Source organism: Stegostoma tigrinum (genome assembly GCF_030684315.1).
Source record: "Stegostoma tigrinum isolate sSteTig4 chromosome 30 unlocalized genomic scaffold, sSteTig4.hap1 SUPER_30_unloc_2, whole genome shotgun sequence".
Taxonomy (NCBI): domain Eukaryota; kingdom Metazoa; phylum Chordata; class Chondrichthyes; order Orectolobiformes; family Stegostomatidae; genus Stegostoma; species Stegostoma tigrinum.
Genome location: NW_026728046.1, coordinates 255163 through 277159, shown reverse-complemented (window position 1 = coordinate 277159; position 21997 = coordinate 255163). Strand labels below are relative to the sequence as shown.

At 41.6% G+C, this 21997-nt stretch overlaps 1 protein-coding gene across 1 annotated transcript; it reads right to left on the bottom strand.

Moving 5' to 3' along the window:
• Positions 1–31: 31 nt before the first annotated feature.
• LOC132207552 (procathepsin L-like) lies at positions 32–7703 on the bottom strand (the record flags this gene model as incomplete). The annotated part of the gene is made up of 3 exons (XM_059643504.1): positions 7666–7703; positions 2318–2459; positions 32–154 (listed from the first exon to the last, which is right to left on the bottom strand). Coding segments are annotated over exons 2-3 (255 nt in total), but the record flags the coding sequence as incomplete, so codon positions are not given.
• Positions 7704–21997: the final 14294 nt, after the last annotated feature.

Here is a 21997-nt window from a genome sequence, read left to right as displayed (position 1 = left end):
GTAGAGCCCAGATGATACATTTTGTACACACCAGATCTCCATACTCATTCATTCCCACAGTGAATGTGTGTTTCCCCATCGGGTACTCCAGGTTATGTTGTTCAATGTATCTCATGTTGTCCTCCCATACCATTCTCTTGTAGTTCTCTTCATCCTGAATAAAGATGTTAGATTAATGAGGTGTCTGTATCTTTCATTAAATAAAATAAAACGATAGCCTTATAAATCCCTGCATGAAACCTGAACTAACAAATTTCAGTTAGGTTTAATTATTCGATCCATATTGGAGAAGTTGCACAATTCTCCTTACTCCCGCACACAAAGCATAATCCGTTTGATCTTCCAGTCTGAGAGAGTGAAGTGGAAAGTGTAGCTGGAATAAAGAGCTGGAAAAGATCAACATCTTTAATCATGAACAAATCATTTGAGGGTGAGCAGAAGAAAGTTAGACCGTGGAGGATGAGTGTTACATTTCACAAGTTAGATTTTGTCTCCTTTATTTCATTAATCATGCAGATGTGTTCAGATTGGTGTGTACAATGACAATGTCAATGTGAGCATATAATTTAGGCCATTGGGCCCCTTGAGTCTGTTCTGTACTATTAATAAGATCATGGCTGATCCGATTACTCTACGCATTCCCATCAAACTCTGAATTATGAACATTAATATATTAAAATCAAAATATTACATTGAATGCATGGTTCAATAACTACAATTTTTTTTAAAGCTGGTCTGAACTTTCTAAAGGTGTTGTTACTGATTGCGTAGTAATTTCACCAAAGGTCCAATGGAATGCCAGTAAGCTGAGTTATTGAGGGCAGAACCTTGCATTAGGTACTCTCAATCTAGTCGCGGGCACAGAGACGGGAGTTACTTCAGTTCAGAGGTGCTCGGCATTATTTCCATGGTCACACGGTTCTCTGCTCATCACACATGCATCTGGAAGAAGAACGGTAAATCCCATGAGGAAGGTGGGTAGGGACTTTTAACCCTTGCTGTGACAGTGTGAGGTCTGGCTGGGCACCAGACATAAACCAGAATTAAAGGGCAGCCAGACAGATTTTTACTCACTGCGAGCAAGGATGATCAGTCAGACTGTGTCAGTCACCCCATACCCTTTGAGACGTATTAAACATGGCAGAATGTGACACAGCAGTTTATTGATGACTCACTGGAGAGTTGTCTGCCGGGAACCTGGGAAAGACAAGGATGGCTGTTCCCAAGGGATGATGGTAGATAGCCCTCCCTTCAGGCTAAACCGGCCTAAACTGCCAGAGTCACAGTGAGAGTGACTGTCTATCTGTTGTATATAAGAATATGGTTGCATTACAGGTTGGGGATGAACTGTGTCCTGTGCACCAGAAGGACAAATAACACCATCTATTGATTACAAATTGACAATCATTGGGGTATCACTCTGTCAAAACATGCTTTTGCAGAGCGATTCAGAAATAAGAGGATCCCATGCAAACCTCAGGAACAGACGGGATATGTGCACTGAATGGATGACAATTACTTTACTCTGGCCAAGCTCTTTCAGTTTCTGGACAGTGGTCCTCCTTACCCAGTGATTGCCTTTCCCATATTCCCACCTTCACTTCATTATGCCCTGGGCAAGGAAAACTTATTTCCGACAACCTGGCCTTTTAATGATAAGCAAAAACATGAAATAGGTTTGCTGATGCCTGCCATTGGGACGTTCCACCACATTTTAATTCGGGTAAGTGAATGACAGGTTCACTACACCATGAGGGTTCAAGATTTTGGCCTCTTGCTCATTTAACCCCCCTTTCAACTTCCATTCTGTCTCCTCTGGGATATGAAGGTTATACCCTAAGTCCTTGATGTTTCACTGTGAGTTTGGTCAATCTTCTACTGAAGTTAGAGGGTGGGAGAACCCATGAACACCAATGCATTTTCAATTTCAGTGCATATATCCATTCCAACTGCTTCTCCCACTTTATCTCCAAATAAGAATTGTCAATAATTTGTGATAACAAGGTGTAGAGCTGGATGAACACAGCAGGCCAAGCAGCATCACAGGAGCAGGAAAGCTGACATTTTGGGTCTGAACCCACCTTCAGAAAGGGTCTTTTCTGAAGAACGGTCCAGACCCAAAACATCAGTCGTCCTGTTCCTCTGATGCTGCTTGGCCTGCTGTGTTCATCCAGCTCTACACCTTGTTATCTCAGATTCTCCAGCATCTTCAGTTCCTACTATCTCTCAATAATTTGTGAAATGTGTGGAATCCCACCCTTTCAGAGTGAGCTGATTGTGTGAAATAGATACTTGCTGGAGAAAGTTACCCTTTTACCTCGGTGTACTGCTTTTCATGTTGTGATTTCCAGTTTTTCCAGTCTTCATTCAGTCTGGAATCAAACGTGTGGCCTGAGGTTACAGCCAGAATACATACCATCACAAAGCCCAGAAACAGAGCGAATTTCATGATGGACAATCTAATGGAAGAAAACCTTTGTTGTTAGTGGACAACATTTAGAGATTATATAGAGATTAGAATCATTCAGAAATGATGTAGCTATTATTCTGCAAAAACTACAAAGTGAGCAAATAGTATCCTGGTTATATATTCTTCATTTGCCCTCCACTTTCATCTTAATAGCTTTATGTTGTATTTATTGCAAAGTCACCACGAGCTTCTGTAGTTCAGTGTATTTCCAGAAACACAGACTATTCTCAGATACTTGAATGTCAACTCACTGAAAACATTAAAATTTGACAATGCATTGTCAAAACAAAATTAATCAATGCATTGTGATAAAAGGTGTACTGTTATGAGAATTAGATTTTGTGATTTAGTTTTCAAAATAGAAGCAGATGGACATAGGTTGGTTCTGTGAAGATACTTTTTAAATCAGATCAGAAAGAAATTAAAACTGTGTCCTCTGTGTATAACTGAGCATGTGATTCACTCCAGAGTCTGAGAGAACCTCTGTATTGTTATTGGCTAAAATCATTTATACTGTTAAGCTGATGACAAAATGCAAGGTCTCAATTCAGACGAATCAAGCTTGGAGTGGGGGGAAACAAGTCACCTCAGCAAAAGTGGTTTCCAATTTGTGAAGAATCCATGTTGTAGGAATTAGAATTAGAATAAGGCTCATGGCCACATGAGCGCAGTAAAACATTTAAAATTTACAGAAGATATATCCAAAGTGAAAAAGAATTTTAGAGTTTGAGGCTCTCAGAATTGAAAAAGGTTCCTGCCAACAGAGAGCAAGAGTAGTCTTAAGATTTAATCTCTGCAGTGTAGATAGAGGCTACTTGGTCTATTGGTCTACACTGTTGTCTGAAGAGCATTCCACCCTATCCCTGCAAACTCATATTTCATACAGTTAACCCAAAGAGCTCCGCACACTGTGTGGCAACTTAATGAGGCCATTTCACCTAACCTGCACATCTCTGGACTGTGGAAGGTAACTGGAACATCTGGCAGAATCCCACATAGACAGTCACCCAAAGCTGGAATTAGTCCCCAGTCCTGTGTGGCTGCAGTGCCAGGCACCATGCGACCATGCCAGCCCAGACCACCCATTACACAGTTAAAAGTGAAGAAGAAGGTTTAGCTTACAGGAGGACACAGATGGTTTAGTCAGTTTGACTGTTTGACTGATTGATTTATGGCAGCAGTGTTTATGATTGTGTTAAGGTCAACTTTGAAGGGCATTGACACTCACATGTGTATCATATGGAGCTGTGCTAGTCTCTGCTGCCATCTGGGAGGAACATGACCTCATGGGAGCACACCCTTCTGCTGGACTTCTGAGTCAGCACTCAGCAAGTCCACAATGTCTCAGCAATAAAGGATTGGTTGAGTTAATTAATGCACAATTCCCATATATTCTCGCATAACTCTATTCTGAAGCTTTGTCCAGGAAATTGAGCGGGAGGTAATTGAAGCATGGCATTTTCATATTTTATTGAAAAGGAAAGAAACATAAAGGGCACATGTAACAAAGTCAACATTCCTTTAAAACGAGAAGTACCTCATAGACTCATGGCTCTGAGTGTGCAGACATCTTAATCTAGAGATCTAGGATCATAAAATCCCTACAGTATGGAATCAGGCTATTTGGCTCATTCTCACTCAAATTTAGTTGCTGTTTGGTTCACTTGGGCCTATCTGTTTTGCCTAACTACCGTTTTCACTTCTTCAACATGAACATCACTTTTGTTGTCTCTCTCAGCATCTCTATCAGATTCCACTTCTTACTTGTCTGAGGAGATCAATGGGTGGTCCAATTTCCCCTCTGCTACGTTGTCCCCTGTCATTGAGCTCAGTTCCGCAGGGCAAGCACACGAGCATTACTCTGGAGATCCCGTCTAGCGAGTTCTGGCATGCTCCTAAGTGGTCCACATAACAGAAGATCATTTTCGATCAAATAGATTGTCTGTTCAATGACGTCTACAGAGCATTTACTTTTCTCATCCAAATCATGAATATATATTGCAAATAATTGTCACATCCCAGCTCTGATTCCTGTGGCATAGGTTGACAACCATCCCACTTATCCCTTCATAGTTAGTTAATCCTCTATTCATGTTAATGCGCTGTCACCAACATCATGGACTCTTATCTTATTACGTAACCTGATGTGTGGTAACTTGTTAAATGCCCTCTGAAAATCCAAACCTATTGTATCAATTGTATCCCTTTGTCTATCCTGCTTGTAACCTCCTCCAAAAATATATCAGGCATCATTTTGCTTCATGAACCCATGCTGACTCTGCTTGACCTTATTATATATTTCTAAATGCTCTGCATTTTCATCTTTTTATAGTAGACTCTTAACATTTTCCCAGTAACAGATGTTAAGCTGACTAACCGATAGTTCCTTGCTTTTTGCCTTGTTCCCTTTTCAAATAAAAATGTTACATTCACACTTTTCAAATCTCTGGGACTTTTCCAGAATCCAGGGGTTCCTGGAAGATTACTCCTGGTGCATCCACTGTCTCTGTAGCTACCTCCTTTTGTGTTCGAGGATGTATCCCATCAGGTCCAGGAACATTACCTATCTTCAGCCCCATCAGTTTGCCTGATACATTATCCCTCGTCATATTTACTGCATTTATTTCCTCACCTCCTTTTGTCCTTGAATATTTTGCAATTTTGGAATGATATCAGTGTCTTCTGCTGGAAAGACTGTTGCAACGTATTTAAAAACACTTCTCTGCCATTTCCTCGTTCTTCATTATTATTTCCCCTGTTTCATTCACTGAGGGCCGATGCGCTACAATGAACTGCCAGACATTGATTGCACATGAGGCATCTGATGGAAGGTACCTGACTGATAACCTCTGTGTGGCCATCCTCTGCAGTCACAAACATTGAATGCTTCGTGCCCTTGTGGATGTGAGTTACCATTTAATAGACAATGGAACATACTCCAATGGAGTGCAGCAGATCAGTCATCTTTTTGCAACACTGGTTCCAGGTGCTGTTGAATCACCCAAAGGTGCTGACCTTTCCGGTGTATTAGGCATGTGGGGATGCCAGATACAGGCTGGCTGATTCTTCAGGAGTGCACAATGAAGTGCTAACTCTAGTACCTTCTGGGTGTAGCCCCTGGAAGTTGGAACCTGGAAAGTTCCAGCAAGAGGGCAGAACTTCCTTCAGAGCTGGTGATGGGATTTGGCGTTTTACTTGTGCACACACTGAGGTGAGCTGAGAAGACTGTAAGCTCATGAACAGCCTGGCCTGCCCCTAGCAAAAGTTCCTCCCACTATTAGAACTTACACCTCACATTTTCCTGAAAGTAAGGTACCTACCATAACCACACAGCTCTCCCCCTGACCCACTTCTAATTCCAAGAACATGCCCTTATTCACCTTTTTTTAAAATTGGGTTACAAAGCTATCCTGCATAAATTATCAGAATGATATTCCTTCTCCACTTCACCAACCTCTTCCGACCAATTAATATTTCCATTGTTCAAACCTCTCTATGATTATTAGCCTAGACTTTTCATGCAATTCTCTTTATTTCATTAATTCCAAGGATGTGAACATCACCGCCCAGGGTCAACATTTTGGTACATTCCCTATTGTCTGTGATGAAAAGTCACATTCTTTAAACCACAACAGGCCATTAATTGTTGAGAAACTGTTTTACCCAGAGGCTGTTTAAAATGTGAAACTGACAGCCACAGGAAGAGTTGAGGTGAAGAGCAGAGATGGATTGTGGGTAAACTAGATAAGCAGATGGGGGCGCAGAGGAAGGGAAGGACAAGCTGATTGGGTGAGATAACAAGGGTTGGGAGAAGGCTGTTAGTGTCAAAGAGTCACAGAGATGTAAAGCACAGGAACAGACCCTTCAGCCAAACTCGTCCATGCTGACCAGATATCTTAAATTCATTTAGTCCCATTTGAGAGCATTTGGTCTATATCTAAAACTATTTATAGAACCATGCAAACACCTTTTAAAGGTTATAATTACCCATCTCCACCACCTCCTCTGGCAGCTCATTCTATACAGAAAACACCCTCTGTATCAAAACGTTACCCCTTAGATCTCTTCTAAATCTTTCCACTGCCCTCGGGAGAAAACCTTAACTGTTCACCCTATCCGTGCCACCAATGATTTTGTAAATGTCTATAAAGTCATCCCCAGCCTCCAACGCTCCAGGGAACATAGCCCGAGCTTATTCAGCCTCTCTCTGTAGCTCAAACCCACCAATCCTGGCAACATCCTTGCAATTTTATCTGTACACTTTCAAGTTTCACAACATCTTTCCTGTAGCATGGAGATCAAATTTGAATGTAGCATCCCAAAAGTGGCCTAACAGCCACAACATGACATTCCAACTCCTCAATGTAGTGACTCATAAAGGCAAATGTGCCAAAATGCATTTTTCACTAGCCTGCCGATCTGAAACTCCACTTTCAAGTAGCAATGCACCTGCACCCCAGGACTCTTTGCTCGACAACACTCCCCAGGACCCTACTATGAACAGTCTAAGCCCTGCCCTGATTAGCCTGACACATGGCTCATGTGGAGTATAAACACTAGCATGGACCTCAGAGGCTGAAAGGCCTGTGTCGGAGCTGTGAATGCATCATAATGATTTGTAGCTTTCACATCACCACATTCTCCTTCATGTAGACAGCAATAGAAGAATGAAGGAACAGGAGTAGGCCATTCAGCCCCTCAGGCCTTACAGTCACACATTAGGCTCTGAATTCAATGAGTTTTGACAGGCATGATCTTTCCGTCATGAATCCATGTTGGCTCTCCATGACTAAATGAAAATTTTCAAGGTATCAGTTACCCAATCCTTGTTGAGTATAACAGGCAAAGTAAGTGAACTTAGACCTTTGGTTAGTACTTGGAAATATGTCATTATCACAATAACAGACTTGTATGAAAGAAGGACAGGACTGGCCTCTGAACGTCCCTGGATTTTGATGTTTCAGGTGTGATAGAAAGGGAGGAAAAAGGGGTGGGGATTTGCATTACTGGTAGCGGAGTATCTCACAACATCTCTCACACAAGGGAGTATCTCACAAAATACTGACACTGAAGAATTTCTCTCCTGTTGAGTCCGGACATTCACACAGAACGAGCATTGAACACAAGCCATGCTTCGCAATTAACCAATGAAGACCAGAAAGAATGAGGCGGAAACCTCATTTCAGCAAACTTACCGTGGAGTGATCCCCTGAATGCAGATCCACCAAACACCAAGTAGACTCCCGCATTATATAAACGGAATCTTCCAGGGTGCCCACTCATTCAGACATGTGGCAACCTCAGCGATTGGGAAATTAAAGAGCAAGTTAGGAGCCATTATTTTGCTATATTGCTGAAAAAGCAAATTCCTCTTTTGCAAGGATGAACAAAAAGAATTCTTTAAAATGTGAAACCTTACAACCTCCTCCTCCTTGTATTTCAGATTATTTAACTCAATGTTGTCACATGTAAGGATTGTGCACAGCTTTAGAGGAACACAGGTCTAACTTATAATTGTTACAGTGGATCCGTTCATTCTTCACTCGTTTGGGTGAATTCTCATTATCAATAGAAATAGTACAAGCGCTGGGAAGGATTTGTAGACAGTTTATACTGAAGTGTCATCATCGATCAAGCTATTCATGGTCCCAGTGTTGAGTAGCCTTCCATTACCTGTTTCAACATCCACGAGACACCCCACAGAACAACACAAGAGTAGGCTGAGGCTATCCAGCTCTTCTAGCCTGTTCCACCATTCCCTCGAGATAACTTCTCATTTGTGAACTTTGTTTCCAAGAAACTTTAGAAGAAGGACCAATGTCCCTTGAACACAACTTCCACTGGAATGTCCAGACCCCAAAGAAACACATCATTCTGTTCTCATACAGAGTGTAATTTATTTCCATAAGTTATAGCCTCTCCAAGGTATAACATATCTTGTGTTGCAATGTGTTTGAAAGCATGCGCACATCTGTGTGTGTGTGTGTGTGTGTGTGTGTGTGTGTGTGTGTGTGTGTGTGTGTGTGTGTGTGTGTGTGTGTGTGTAAAACACATGATTGAGGACAGGTTTTCTCTTTTTAATAATGTTTGTGACTGAGTTCTTGATTTAAAACAACACTTTTCTTGCTGACTCAATAGGTTCTGACTTCATCATTCATACTTTTACACATACTGCAGAGAGTCATACAGCACAGAAACAGAACTTGGTTTCAACCAGTCAATGCCAACCAGAATTCCAAACGAAACTAATTCCAGCTGCCTGTGCTTGGCCCACATCTCTTCAAACATTTTTTACTCATGTACTTATCAATGTAATAACTGGAAGAAGCCTCCGAGTCAGCCTGGAAATAAGCCTGAATCTCAGCAGCAGCTGCAAGCCTCACACTACTCCCCCATTTTAGAATGTCAAACACATATTGTCTTGTACAGAAAAAAGTACATCTTTTTAGAAATTCAAACTTCATCATATCACTGTCAAGAGTGAAAAATGAGGAGTGTATTTATGCCTCTGACATAGCCACCACAATACCCCTCAGACCCATACTCGTTGCTCACTCACACATTTCACTCACTCAAATAAGCCAAATGTTTATAGAGCTTTGTACAATGTGGATGAAGGAACTGAGCACAATGTTGCTAAATTTGTAGATAACAAAAGGACAGGTGGAGTGACAGATATTGTTCAGGAAGCAGGATGGCTGTAGATGGACTTCAACAGGCTCGGAGAATGGGCAAACATCGGCACATGGAAATCAATGTGGGCGAGTGCGACGTAATGCACTTTGGTAGGAAGAACAGGATTAGATGATTTTATAAATGGGAAAGGTTTTGGAAATCTGAAGAACAAAGGGATTTAGGAGTCCTAGTTCAGAATTCTGTTAAGGTCAACATGCAGGTTCATTTGATAATTAGAATGGCAAATGCAACGTTAGCATTCATTTTGAGAGGGCTACAATACAAGAGCAAGGATTCCCTGCTGAGGCTGTATAAGTTTCTGGTTTAACTGCATTTGAAATATTGTGAGCTCGTTTTGTGTCCTGTATCTAAGGATGGATGTGCTGGCCTTGTCATGGGTCCAGAGGAGGGTCAAAAGAATGATCCTTGGAATGGAAGTTTTGTCACATGACAAACGTTGAGGACTTTGGGTCTGCACATGGTGGAATTTATGAAACATAAAATCCCTATAGTGTGGAAACAGGCCATTTGGCCCAACAAATCCACATCGCCCCTCCAGAGACCATCTCACCCAGACCCATTCCCCTGCCCCTGCATTTCCCATGTCTAACCCACCTAACCCAAAAATCTCTGGGCGCCATGGGCAACTTAGCATGGCCAATATCTCTCCCCTGCACATCTTTGGGCCATAGGAGAAAACCAGAGCACCAGGAGGGATCCCACACAGACAGGGGGGAGAATGTGCAAACTCCACACAGACAGTTGCCCAAGGGTGGAATTGAACCCAGGTGTCTAGCACTGTGAGGCAGTAGTGCTAATCACTGAGCCACTGTGCCAGCCTAGGCCCGAGAAGAGTGAAAGGGGATTTCATTGAAACTTACAGAATACTGAGAGGCCTGGGTTGAGTTGATGTACAGAAGATGTGTCAACTAGTAGGAAATAACAAAGTATGGAGCTGGATGAACGCAGCAGATCAAGCAGTACCTTAGGAGAACAAAAGCTGATGTTTCGGGCTTCAGACCCTGCATCAGATTTGGGGGATGGAGAGAGGATTCTGAAATAAATAGGGAGAGACGGGGAGGCGGACCGAAGATGGATGGAGGAGCAGATAGGTGGAGAGGAGACTATAGGTGGGGAAGTAGGGAGGGGTTAGGTCAGTCCGGGGAGGACGGACAGGTCAAGGGGGCAGGATGAGATTAGTAGGTAGGAAATGGAGGTGCGGCTTGAGGTGGGATGAGGGTATAGGTGAGAGGAAGAACAGGTTAGGGAGGCGGGGATGAGCTGGGCTGGCTTAGGGATGCAGTGGGGAGAGGGGAGATTTTGAAGTTTGTGAAATCCACATTGATACCATTGGGCTGCAGGGTTCCTAAGCGGAATATGAACGGATTCTCCAGCATCTGCTGTTCCCATTTTCAACTGGTAGGAGACTGAGTGAGTGAAAAAGTGAGTGAGTGAGTGAGTGAGTGAGCGAGCAAGCAGGTAGACAGGACAAAGATCTTGTATAATCAGCAGTATTGTGCCAGAGGTGCATGAGGATGAGTGAGGAAAACAAGACGAGAAGAAAAAGCAATAGGAATAGGCCTTTCTGCCCCTCAAACCTGTTCCTCCATTCCATAAGATTACGGCTGATCTGATACACCTCACATTCAGTTTCCTGCATTTTCCCATAATCCTTGTTTCCCTGGCTGATCAAGATTCTATCTATCTCAGCTTTAGACACAAAGACTCTGCTCTCAAAGCTCTCTGTGACAAGGACTTCTAAAGACTCACAACCTTCTGAGAGAAGAAATTCCTTTATATCTCAGTCTTAAATTGGCACGACTAAATTCTAGGACCATGCCCTTGAGTCCTAGACTCCCTCATTAGAGAAACAACCTCAGGATTAATGCTGTCACGCCACTTAAAAATACTAGATGTTTCAATGAGAACACCTCTCCCTGTTTCTAAATTCCAATGAGTTGAGCTCCGACCTGTTAGCCTTTGTTCATAAAACAATCTCTCCATAGCCAGGAGCATCCCAGTGAACCTTCTCTGAACTGCCTCCAATGAAATTATATCTTTCCTTAAATAGGTTCAAAACTACTCACAGTGCTCCAGATCCTTGGATTCCGGATAAGTGCCAGAGATTTGGAAAACTGCCCCACTTCAAAATGGAAGGAGATGAAAATCGGGAAACTTTAGTCCAATGAGCCTCATGTGCATTGTTGGAAAGTATTGGAATCAGTTTTAAGTTTGGGAAAGGTTTGGGAAATCATCATCTAATCAAGCAGAATTAGCATGACTTCATGAAAGTGAAATGCTGTCTGACTAATTTGTTAGAGATCTTTGAGTAAGTCTTAATTAGAGAAGACAGAAAGGAGCCAGTAGATGTGTTGTATTTGAATTACCAGAAGGTGTTTAACAAGGTTCCTACTCACAAGTGATGCCCCATGTCCCACTTGTCTGCCAGGCCTGGGGCAAATGTACAAGCCGTATCTGGCAGCACCAGACTGACACGGCTCATCCGAACGCACAGCTGAGTTTAAAGATCATGCAGGAGTGAGTGATATGGATCTCTGAGCTCTGGGATGTTTATCTGGGTATGGTGAGTAGCAGAATCAGGCAAAAGCATTGTCATGAGGGAGGTGGAGGGAATGAGTCAAACTTGGGATGATATGGTGAGAAATCTCACTCTCAGTGAGGAGCCCTCAGTGTAAATCAACTAAATTGACACTTGGCTAAACTTTGATAAGATTCAGCCACAGAATTGTCCATTATGTCTGCACTAGCTCCATGAACTTTTTAACTGAGCGCCAATCTAATGTCTTTTCAAATAAACCTGCAGACTCTTTCCATTCAAATAATCATGCAAAGGCCTCTGGTGTGCCTCAACTAAACTTACTTCCACTGTGCATTATTACAAAGTAAAAAGTGTTACAAAAAGATTTGCCGTGATGTTAGTGTATCTTGATTGAATGTGGAAGTATTTACTTAGCACACTCTCAATTCCAACAATCTATTGACGTGTGCCCTCCAAGCTGCTGGCATGTAACTTATTAGATACAGAGCTAGTTCAAATTCAGGGAGAGCATTCCTGATGTTATTACCAATATTTATAGGGCTCGATCTATTCACTTCAAGGACAAGTCACTTTTTCCAGGTGAACATTGTGAGGACGATGTAAAGATTTGTGTGCTCCCTGCAAACTTAAAGCAGAGCTTCAAGATGGCAATTCTGAGGGATATTGGATTCTGCAATAGAACTGCTGGAGCATGAAATAGGGAAATGAAGTGTTACAATTCAGGCAACTTCCCAAAATTCTTAACATTTGTTAAATTAGTTTTGAATAATCATTAAACCACAATTTCCAAACATGATCCATTTCTGTTATCAGTTCTCTATTTGTATTGCTCTGATCTTCCTGTAACTGGCACAATTTCTCCCTGTATTTCCAACAGGGAAAAAATTAGTTGAGGAGGCTTTTTCCAGTGGAACCACCAATGTAATGGTGAGGGAGTGAGAGACAATCTCAGGAAATCAATCCCACTGACATTAAAGGGTGAGATACTTCAGTTCTTAGGAAAGCTAAAATTAATTTGTACATTCTTTATATGCAGCAAGAATGATATTTGATAATAAAGCCTGTTATTTGCCTGTTGTGTATCAAGAAAATTTCCATGACTTGATTCAGTGTTTCCTTGGATTTGTCAGATATAAATGAAGTTGATGAGATAAAGACAAATAGATTAGTTTAAATGTGACATGCTTTATCGATGCTTAACTGAAGCAAAATGTGTGCTCCACATGCATACCTCTTGAGTCCGATTCATGTTCTATATGCCAGATTATTTATGGCTAAATTGGATTTTCTTTCTCCACTTCACTATTCCCACTTCTATAATTGACGGAATTTAAATTCATTTAGTCGTGCGACTTTCTGAAAAATGTGGCATCAAGAGCGAGTCTCATTAATGGTGATTGTAAAAGTACCATTAATTGATGTGAAATTCCATCTACGGATGGCTGTATGTGACTGGATGTTTATGTCTTCAGATCCACAGCAACAATTCCTTACTACCCTCTGCAAGCAAGCACTTGGCTGTAATGAACCCGGATGGGCATAAAAATCCTGGCATTGCCAATGATGCCCATGATGTAGGAAGAATAAAACTCTGTGTAGAATGTTATTTATGCTTCAGTGCAAAGTAACTCTGAGCTGCCCCTCCTCAGAAAGACAACACAGAGTGCTGGTGCTGAACAGAATGTAAATCACACAACTTTAAACAGAAGGATCATGTTCATATTAACGGCGTTGGAAAGAAATGGACAACATTAAAGTCCCATGATTCATCACGTTAGTCTTAAAATGAATCTGAGGAAACCCAAGAAGTTTTCGAGAACTGAATGGCACAGTGGGTCACAGAGATCGGAAATTAGAATCAGGATGGGGTTTCATTGTCACTTGTACTCGAGTACAGGGATACAGGAGTACAGTGAAAGGTTTACAATGCCGACATTCAAGCTGCCATGTGAGCTACAAGGTACATGGATACAAGATCTTCGGTAAAGAGTCCAAAAATAAAGAAGTTAGAAAGCTCAACACAAGAGTTTTTCTCAGTATAAAATAGTGAATAAAAAGTCAGTTTAAAATTTCCAAATTACGGTCCTTCTTTAGCCATGGGCCAGCAGTAGCTCCACACTGAGCATTCCCCATGAGGGCTCAATCTCTCTCCCATGCTGGATTCAACCACTTGTCCCCCGCGTTATCGCTTTGCCGTCTCACCACTGACTGCTGACCTGCTGTGGTGCTGCTCCTGGCTCCAAGCCACTTCTATGATGTTGCTGACAGCCAGAGTTCTGCCTGGGCTCATCAACTGCCTCATGGCCAGCTGCTGAAGTCCACATTCTGGGTCCCCAACTGCTGCTGTCACTGCCACTGCCTCCACGAACAAAATCCCTTCGACAGGTAAGTAGGGAGAAAAAGAAAACTGAAAAAAAGCTAAAATAAAAATAAAAAATGCATGAAAAGAAGAAAGACAAGCGGTTGGATTGGATGACCTCCAATTCAAGAACCCTACTGTGCCACCATCTCGGATTAAGACAATAAGTGGTACAGATGCTCAGTGGATAGCACTGCTGTCTCATAGCGCCAGGGATCTGGGGTTGATTCCACACTCATGCGATTGTCTGTATGGAGTTTGCACATTCTCCCCACATCTCTATGGGTTACGTCTGGGTTGTCTGGTTTCCTCCCACAGCCCAAACATGTGCAGGTTAGATGGATTGATCGTGATAAATTACCCCATTCTGTCCAGGAATGTGCAGGCTAGGTAGGTTAACTATGGAAAATGTGGGGATAGTGTCAACACTGATTTGATGGACTGAATGGCCTCTATCTCTCCTATAATGATTCTGAGATTCTAAGCTTTGCATGGTGATATGGAGGGGCAGGAATTATTTTGAGATCATCATGGAGAAGTCCTTTTGTTGAAAATCTGCTTAGCAAAGCTGACTATGTACAATATTTACTCCTAACCTATGAGCTTTTGGCTCAGTGATGGTATCTCTACCTCTGGACAAGGAGCATTAGAGCAAAATGTACACAGTCCTGCTCCATGACACACTGGATCAAGATCATTAACTTACAAGCCAACACCGCTTTCCATTGCTTTTGACTTAAGATTCAGTTCAGTCTTCTCTCTGTCTACTGGCTGCTACATAATACAGGCTTGGCTCATTTCCATGTGTGGAAAAATAGTCAATGCTTCAACATAAATGGACGTATGTCTGCCTGGGATATGACCCCGCCTCTGGGTCAGGAAGCAAGGCTTCAGGTCCCATCAGCTCCAGAAATAGAACATAGAACATAGAACATAGAACATAGAACATTACAGCACAGTACAGGCCCTTCAGCCCTCGATGTTGTGCCGACCTGTCATACCGATCTCAAGCCCATCTAACCTACACTATTCCACGTACGTCCATATGCTTTTCCAATGATGACTTAAATGTACCTCAAGTTGGCAAATCTACTACCGTTGCAGGCAAAGCATTCCATTCCCTTACTAATCTGAGTAGAGAAACCCCCTCTAACATTTGTCCTATATCTTTCCCCCCTCAATTTAAAGCTATGCCCCTTCGTGCTCGCCGTCACCATCTTGGGAAAAAGGCTCTCCTTATCCACCCTATTTAAGCCTCTGATTATTTTATGTTTCAATTAAATCACCTCTCAACCTTCTTCTCGCTAATGAAAACAGCCTCAAGTCCCTCAGCCTTTCCTCATAAGACCTTCCCTCCATACCAGGCAACATCCTAGTAAATCTCCTCTGCACCCTTTCCAAAGTCTCCACATCCTAACATATCTATGTTATTATATTATCCCAAGTTATTAAGAACGTGAATAACTGAGGCCCTAACATAGATCCTTGTGAAACCACAATTCGTTCCAAATTAAAACCAAAACAGGACTTTGGTGCAGCTAGTGGGCTTTTAGCATGGAAATTGCTCATTATGACTCTACAAAAAACAGTTATTAAAAATTTTTAGTGGTCTCAACATGGGAATAGGCAGGTTAAAGAGAAGAGTGGTCCCTTTTTATTTAAAGCAAAGCCTCTTTTTGAAAGGTTTGCTTGGAACACTTGAGAATTGTCGCTTGGAGAAAAAAAAACATCAAGACACATTTAATGTGGTCTTTTAACCCAAAAAGGTTGCTCTAATATTCACCTTGTTCAGGAATGACAAATTGAGCAGGCAAAATGAGACTTACTGTTATGTTCAAGAGAACAGCCTTCTCTAAGAGTTCTTAGATTTTCATGCAATCTTGATACCAGTGTAAATGAAGAACTAGAAGATTATTACTGTTAGTAAATATTACCAGAGAAATTCATGGAAGTTAAAATTAGATAAACCTCAGGACCTCTATATAATCTATACCCCAGAGTGTTGAAAGTAGTGCCTGTAAGAGTTGGTAGATACATTGTGGTCATCTTTAAGAATTCTATATGATTCTGGAGTGGTTCCTCCAGACAGAAAGGCAGTAAATATAGCCCTATTTAAGAAAGGAGGGATAGAGTAAATGGGGGAACTACATATTTGTTACCCTTGCATCAAGCCAACAGAAAACTATTACAACATGTAATAAAGATTACAATAATAGTTCTTTTAGAAATTAATGAGAGGACTGAGCAGAATCAAGAAGTATTTATGGAAGGGGTATCATATTTGACAAACTTGGGAATTTTGAGGATAGAACTAGCACAACAGAGAAGGGGGAACTGGTGGATGTAGTACATTTAGACAGTCAGAAGGCTTTCAATAAGGTTTCACACAAGAGGTCACTAAACAAAATTATAATTTATGCGATTGGGGTGAGGGGGTGGAATCATTCAGGCATGGATTGACAATATGTCAACAGGTGGAAAGAAAAAAGTGTATAGGGATAAATGGGTCATGTTCAGGTCTTTAGGTTTGATGAGTGAGGTACCTCAAGATTTGTACTTGGACCCCAGCTATTTGGATATGGGATTAGAAGTAATATTTTCAAGTTTGTATATAACACGAAACTAGGTGGGAGTTGTGAGAAGCATGCAAAGATGCTTTACATTGACCTGGGGAGGCTAAGCAAGTGTACAAAAGTATATCACATGGAATATGGATAAATTCAAGGTTATCACTTTCATAACATGAACAGTCATTATTTAGTGGTGAGAGCCACAGAGGTATTGGAGTAATAAGATGTCACACTGCAATTGTATAAATCATTGACGTAAGAACACAGAGTATAGTGTCCCATTGTGGTCTCCTTAATGGAAAAAAGACGTAGTTACCATAGGAGGGAGTGCAAACATTATTCACCAAACTGAGGATGTGTCTAATGTTTCTTATGACATTTATGGGTCTACCGAGTCCAATTTTTGAACATTATCTTAACTCTCGCTTAATCTGAACCCATTCACTTCACCACTTGTTCTAAGCACCTATATATCAGTCTTGTAGCACTTCAAAAGTTAAGAGTACAGAAAAGCCCCCTAGATAAAATAAAAAAACTTCTAAATCTACACTGGTCCCTTTTTCCAAAACTTGGCCTATAGCCTTGAATGTTACAACATGTCAAGTGCTGATCAGAGTACATTTTAAAAGGTTGAGGTTTCCGACCTTTACTGCCCTCCTAGGCAGTGCATTTCAAATTCCCACCACTCGCCGGGTGGAATTTCTTTTCCTCAAACCTTCTCTAAAACTCCTAGGTTTCACCTTAAAATCATACCCCCTTGTTACTGACCCTCAAAGGTTATTAATTATGTGATGTGGTTGGGGGATGTCCAGAAGATAGAAGGTGTGGCATCCTTCTTTTTGCTCTTCAACAGTCATCATTTACCAATGGCTGAGGTAAGGAATCACAGGATAAGTCAGTATGGCAGTGGTTAATATTAATTTGCTTAAAACAAGAAAACAGCCTATTATCTACCACCACCATACCACATCTTCTTCCATGAAACATTCTTTATAATTTACAGGACATGAATATTGCTGGTGCGGTCAAAATTTATTGACATTCTTAATTACCTTTTAGAAGCTACCTTCTTGAACAGCTGCAAGTCCATGAGGAGAGGTATTCAGGAAAGGAATTCCTGGATTTTGACCCAGCTACAATAAGGGATTGGCAACAGTTTCTTATGAGGATGATGTGCGCTTGGAGGGCAACTTGCAGATGATTGTGTCCCATGGATCTGCAGCTCTTGCCCTTTGTTGAGGTCACTGATTTGTAGAGCGTTGTCAAAGGTATTTTGTGGAGCTGCTGCAATGCATCTTGTAAAATGGTACACAGCATAAGGGTGAAGTGAGTAAATGATGAAGGTGGCGGATGGGTCCCAATCCAATGGAATACTTTGTCCTGCATGGTGTTGAGCCTGGAGAATTTTATCACAGCCCCACTCTGCCCAGGAAATGCATAATATTCTGTTACACTCCTGACTTACACATTCTTAATGAACATGCTTTGGGGAATTACGGCCAAATTCCAAGCATCTGATTTGCTTTTGCCAAAGTTTCTGGTCATAGGTATCCCAAGATGTTGATCATGGGAGATTCAGCAATGGTAATGACATGAATGTCAATGGAGTTAGTTAAATGTTTCTCAGAGACCATGTATCATCCTAAACGACAACAACTTTCAGTTGCGAGCCATTTCAACTCCTCCTCTCACTTCCTGAGCGATATGTCCATCCTGGACCTCCTCCAGTATCACAATGATGCCACCCAGAAACTGGAGGAGCAGCACCTCATATTCCACCTTGGGAGCCTACAATCCAATGGTCTCAATGTGGACTTTACTAGTTTCAAAATCTGCCACCCCCGGCCTCATCCTATGACCAACCCTCACTCTCATCCCTGCCTTATTGACCTGACACAACCTGCCCATCTTCTCTCCTACCTATCCGCTCCTCCCACCTCACTGACCAATTCCCACCACTGCCTACCTGCACTCACCTATCACTATCCCACCTACCTTCCCCAGCCCCAACCCTCCTCTCTATTTATTTCAAAGCTCCCGCCCCCCCCACCCCCCCCCCACCCCGCCCCCCGATTTCTGAAGGGTCCCGACCGGAAACATCAACTTTCCTGCTCCCCTGCTGCTGTCTAGCCTGCTGTATTCTTTCAGATCCACACTTATCTCTGACACCAGCATCAGCAGTTCTTACTGCCTCTTTCGCTAGCAGTTGATTATTGATTTTAAAATCAATAAAGAACCTTATACACTGCCAATAACGAGATAACAAATTCAATTATGTCTGGCTATTAAACTAAGTACATCTTCTGCTCTCCCAGCAAAGGCAAATAACATGATCAAAATGCAGACTTACAATATTCCATTACTCCAAGATGATTCACTTGTACCCCCTGCACCACCCCCAAGTAATTACATATTGCTTTACAACACTCCAGTGAGTGAATTTAGAATGTTTCATTATATCAAAGGCACGATAAGAAACAAATTATTGTTTTCTACTGATAACAGTTGGGCATGCAGGTGATCTCGCGTATCTGAGTGCACCTAGATTTGTGATTCAGTGGGAGTTCTACGGTGCACAGCACCATACCAAGAACTTCAAAGTTAAAGGCCAGAAATGTGTAATAACATCTCTGAACTGATTGCTTTGAAAATATCTATAAATCAACGCTAAAGCTCCTCTGGAAAGCAGCATAAAGAGTTCACTTTGACTCTGGGAAATTCACCCTTATTCTGAAGGAATACTTTTTGAATGCTGTAGAAAAAGGGGGTTTACTGCTTAACATTGACACTCTGGCAACAACTAAGTGAAAACACCTCCCTTCCCATTACTCAGTAATCTCTCGAATAAATACCAGTTTTGTTCAAAATAATATGTGGATGAAAGGTAAATATCATACACTAAGCCAAGTTGTTCTATGGATGTTTTTTAATCCACATGTACAGATATATTATGGTGAAGGTGGGACTTGAACCTGGACACCTGGCCTAGAGATAGGGACAATACCACTACACCACAAGGCCCCTAAATCTCCCTTTACACTTGAGGAAGGAGGATGCAGTTTATATTTTTTCGTCTTTCATTTGGAGATGCAATTACACTCATGTGAGTTTTTATTAACCACCGTCAATCATCCATGTTTCTAAATAAAACCATAATTGCTAGAAGTATGCAAATTGTTCAGCAATTCCTTTCATGACTTGCACTATTTGACTGTATTTGTTCAATAAACAATTAACCATGTTCGATTTGTCAATCAGTGATGCTATCACGATATTGAAGGGAGACTGTGTGTATATAAGGCAGGAATACACATGATGTGTGAGAGAGCGCTGTACTTAGATGGGCCTAATCACTCCAAGAGGAGCTTATGATTACAAGGGATTATTTTCTTTTTCGAATTCCGGGATGGATAGCTGGATAGATGGATGGATGGATGGATGGATGAAGGGATGGATGAATGGATGGATGACGTGGGATGGGACTTCACTGTACTGTTTTACATCCAACTTTTGAAAATTCCGTTGTGTGATGACAGTACTATGACTTCAAGAGGTGCGTTTTGTATTTGTTTTTCGAGAGAAATTGGGGGAACTGGTACCAAGCAGTCTGAGAAGGTAAACAGCTTGTGACATCATGGGTGCTTTCTTCAACCATTGGAACAGTAGAAACTGTCTGAATTTGTTGGCCAAATGCCCACCCACAAACTAGGAAATTTAGGTTTAGCTTTCAGCTAAACTTTCTGTCTGAGTCTTGAAGACGCAATCGCTGCATTTTCCCTCTCTCAGTTACAGCTGAAAGCTGGAGTTCTCTATCTATCTGCAATATTCTTTCCTCCTGGATTGGAGAACTACATGTGACACATGAATTCTGAATTTGCCTTTTGCCAAGGGTGTGTTTATAGGATGTTACTATCTTTGAGTTGTTACCGTTTATTAGTAAAATAATCTATTCTTCCATTCAGCTTTCCCATAGATTTGTTGTTCCAAGTTCTTCTTTTTCGTTGTATTTTAACCAAAGTGTTTAAATAGTATTTTGTTTAACATGGAGTGTTTGACCAATCAAATTTTATCTGGAACACAACACCTCACATTTAACTTTAAAATAAGAAAATTAGGATCTCGACTGTCTTCAGAATAGTTTGAGGGGTTTTGATCTGGTCCATAAGAGAGCTTTGTGATTTGTGGGGAAGTATTTAGCCATGATAGAGGGGAATTGTGAGAGGTTCTTATTGAAGAGTTTGTAGAGTTTCTCACTCTCACCTTTTGCCTCAGTTGCTCTGTGCCATTTTCCCCAATCAGCACAGAAGTGAGTACAATCATAGAAATGGGATAATTCCTGCTCTATAACCTTGCCTGTAATTAGGACCTGACAGCACATGGAGGGCCATGATTCAGAGATTGAAGCTGGCTTTCCCCCCCCTTCCTATCCTCCCTTCCCCACCAGACAGAGTTGTATAATCTCAATTGTCAGGACCACCATCTGTGTCAATGAAGATCGCCTCAGCACTGATTGTATTTTTAATACATGCAGCTTATCTTTGTACAGTGATATGTGTGAGATCACGCAGAGGAAAACAAGAGGCTGCACTCACCACATAACCAGTGACATTTTCTGCAGGGTAATAATTAAACTAACGTTGATATTTCCTGAGAACAACTTCAGGAGTGTTCTATTGTATTTCACTGGATCACTGGCTTCCCCTACATATTTTACGAAAGGCACTGAATAATGAATAGATTATCAGGAGATAGTAAGAACTGCAGATACTAGGGTCAGAGATAACAGTGTGGATTATCCTAATAGACTATCAGGAAGGGCTTTTATCCATTGTATAATATAATTATTTAGAAAGGTCACCAATGGATTATGAATGTAGGTGTCAATGACATTGTTATTCAGAGAATTCAGATTTATATTACTCCTTGAGAATGTTAAGTCTACAATCTGATGGGTATTTAGTGATTGGTGTCACCCGTGAATAATGTAGATGTGAGATGTTGCAGCATCAGTGATCGTGTGGGGTGGAAGTCGGTGGAAGATATAAATATGTACACATCAAAGACTGAAGAGGATACCCAGGATACGAATTCAGCAGTGTTTACATACCTATGTGTGAAAATGTCAAAGATCATCATGGCTTATTGCACTTTGACCTGCAGGAAGGCCCGAAACTTTACCCCACAGATGAGATAACGTCAGAAACTCATTAGATAGACCCCCAAGCATAGCAGCTGCTGGACGCTGCTCTGGGGAACACTTTTAGAATTCCAAAGTGCAGCTGCTGGCTGATCCACTTGGGCCAGGGAAATGGTGCTATTCCTCGAAAAATATGTTGGATGTTTTATTCACCTGACCAGACCAC